The 3,042-nt window shown below is 51.7% G+C and overlaps 1 protein-coding gene across 1 annotated transcript; it reads left to right on the top strand.

The window, feature by feature from the left end:
• Positions 1-248: 248 nt before the first annotated feature.
• LOC101642243 (P2Y purinoceptor 3-like) lies at positions 249-1,352 on the top strand. Its single transcript, XM_045297665.1, has one exon. The coding sequence runs from the start codon at positions 249-251 to the stop codon at positions 1,350-1,352; it is 1,104 nt and encodes a 367-aa protein (XP_045153600.1).
• Positions 1,353-3,042: the final 1,690 nt, after the last annotated feature.

The raw sequence follows: 3,042 nt of genomic DNA, 5'->3' as shown, positions 1-3,042 counted from the left end.
ATGCATGGATTTGTGACAAGAGTTCTAAGAGTCAAAAAATTTTTTTTAATCTGCAGTGCTCCTGAATGTACCTCTCTTTTCCTGGAGCTCTCTCTCAAACCTGGCGGCTGGCCAGACTCAGGGCACAGAGGCACCCTGTGGAAGGCCAGCACCCTAAGATCTCATGGCGGTCTGTCTGTTTCGTTTCCTCCCAGGAAGAGCTGTGCTCCTGGAGGGAGCCTCCAGAGAGGGGGAGGGCGAGCCTGGAGATGAACACCTCCCAGGAGGACGGCCTCTGCTTCTCCGAGGACTACAAGCAGATCTATCTCCCTCTGACCTACAGCGTCATCTTCCTGCTGGCGCTCCCCCTGAACGGCGCTGTCTTGTGGCTCTCTTGGCGCCAAAGCAAGCGCTGGAGCTGTGCCACCATCTACCTGGTGAACCTGATGGTGGCCGACCTGCTCTATGTCTTCACCCTGCCCTTCCTCATTGTCGCCTACTCCCTGGGTGACTGGTGGCCCTTCGGGGACCTGCTCTGCCGGCTGGTGCGCTTCCTGTTCTACACCAACCTCTACGGCAGCATCCTGCTACTGACCTGCATCTCGGTGCACCGCTTCCTGGGAGTGTGCCACCCGCTGCGCTCACTGCCCTACCGGACCCGGCAGCTCGCCCTGCTGGGCGCGGCCACCACGTGGGCGCTGGTGGTCGTGCAGCTGCTGCCCACCCTGGCCTTCTCCCACACGGACTACGTGGACGGCCAGATGGTCTGCTACGACATGACCAGCCCGGCTCTCTTCGATAGCTTTTTTGTGTATGGGATGGTGCTGACGGTGTCCGGTTTCGTCCTTCCCTCCGTGGTCATCCTGCTCTGCTACTGGAGGATGGTCAGGAGCCTCAGCAAGCCCCAGGAGGGCCTGGCGAGGACGGGCAGCGGGGCCCGGGCCAAGTCGGTCCGCACCATCTTGCTGGTGTGCACCCTCTTCACACTCTGCTTCGTGCCCTTCCACGTGGCTCGCTCCATCTACCTGGTGGTGCGGTTCCTGCCCTCGCAGGACTGCCGGCTCCTGATGGGCGCCAGCCTGGCCTACAAGCTGTGGAGGCCCCTGGTGAGCGCCAACAGCTGCGTCAACCCTGTCCTGTACTTCCTGTGCCGCGGGGCCAACCGAGGAAGGCTTTTCCAGGAGCTGAGAAATAACAAGGTGGGTGAGCCACAGGCAGGAGCCACGGGGGCCACGGCCACGGACGGGCGGCTCTGGGTGGTGTCCCCAGGAGGCTGGAGGGAGCGCGGAGCAAAGACACTGACAATGACCCCTAAGTGTCCAGTCCTATTCTGGGGGAGAGCGTCTCACGACCTCCCAGAAGCGCCCTACTAAACAGGCTTCTTCATTGATGGGCAGCGATTTTCCACTAAGAATGTGGGGCCATTAACCTACACAAAGGACCGTTTGATGATAGCGGAGTTGGCCCATACTGCTGGTCACGAGGGTCTCAGCCAAAAAAGTCACCTCCGAGGCCACGTGGGCCCACCCAAGCTAATGACCTCTGCCCAGGACACAGGCGCGTTCTACTGGCCTTCCCTCTGGGCTTCCTTCTCATGTGTTGGATCTGGATTTGGTGGCTTATTCATGGTTGCCCCATGAGGACAGGGTCCCCATCTTTCTTACTCACTGCTCCAGCCTCATCTCAACCTCCCCGCAGCTCTGGGCACGTCAACGATGAACAAGTGAACGGAGCCCTGACTGCGTAAGAGCACTCCACACACAATCACAGCACAACCTTAAGGGAAGGAAGCACCCTGACGTTGGCAACGTCACCCAGTTGGCACATGCCCAATTCAGGGTTGGGTGGAGGCTTTGCACCCAGCACAGACTTAGAAGTACCCTGCCTATGGTCCTATCCACCTGCCAGTCAAGGGCCAGCCCTGGACCTCCTTGGCAGCACCAGCCTGTCTGGTGCAGACTCCGTTGCTGTTTTCTGCACACCGTAGGGTGCCTGGCATGGGCTCTCCGTCCATCCCTCTCCAGCAGTGTTCTTGCTAGAAAAACTCTTGGAGATTAACTAGGAGGCCTTGAATAGACTGTGTGAACTGAACATTGCCTTGCTCTCATTTGAATATGGTGTCTCATTTTATGGTGGAAAAGTCTAATATCTTAAGCCATAATTATATGTATATCCTCTTAAACATTTTTATTCTTTTGATCTCCCTTTTGGCCCATTTTACAGTTGTTCTAATTTTTAATATGTTCTGCTTTCTTTTCTATTGAAGTTTTACTCTGTTTTATTTTGTTATTGTGGTTAGTTCTTTGTTTCTTGTCTTTGTACGATTTGGGGTATATGAAATCTGGGATGGGTGAATCTACAGACAGTAAAACTAGATCAGGGGTTCCTTGTGGGTATGGTAGGGGAGGTCAGGGGGAAATAGGGAGCTGATAACAAGTACAAGAAGGAAGGGAGAAAATGTTCTGAAATTGATTGTGGTGATGATTGTACAACTCTTCTTGATACGTTTGCACTCTTGAATTAATAATATGTGTATCATGTACCATTAAAACTGTTTTTTTTTAATTATTTAAGATCCAAACGCAGTCAAACAACAACTCATAGCAACTCCGCAGTGCAAACTGGAACTGGCTCACATGGTTTCCCAGGCTGCTGTCTTTAAGGAAACAGACTGCCACCACTCAGTCCCATGGAGCAACTGGTGGGTTCGAACCACCAATCTCTTGGTTAGTTAAGTGCTTTAACCACTGAATTACTAGGACTCCTTAAGATCCAAGGTAACCCAAAAAGGAAATCTTGTTTTTTAAAAAAAGCTCTCATATTTAAATAATGATCTCCAAAGAGCTCTCAGATCTAAGCATAGATTATCTAATAATTCATTGTAATCCACCTTATGAAGAGAAAGATAAACCTTTTTATATAAAAACAAATTATAACCCCACATTACTATCCCACTCTAATTACAGGAAATGTCTGAGGAACCATGTCTGTCTGAATTATAAGATTCTATTCCAAAAGTGCAGTTGATTGCTTTCCAGGTACCCAATAATTAGAACCAGACTT

This window comes from Echinops telfairi, unplaced genomic scaffold, assembly GCF_000313985.2.
Source record: "Echinops telfairi isolate 266 unplaced genomic scaffold, ASM31398v2 ScPeMD7_7420;HRSCAF=8458, whole genome shotgun sequence".
Classification (NCBI taxonomy): domain Eukaryota; kingdom Metazoa; phylum Chordata; class Mammalia; order Afrosoricida; family Tenrecidae; genus Echinops; species Echinops telfairi.
The sequence above is the reverse complement of the archived record's forward strand: the minus strand, read 5'-3'. Positions and strand labels throughout refer to the sequence as shown.

Coding starts and splice junctions, on each gene's coding strand:
- LOC101642243 (XM_045297665.1), top strand. CDS start 249: ATGAACACCTCCCAGGAGGACGGCCTCTGCTTCTCCGAGGACTACAAG.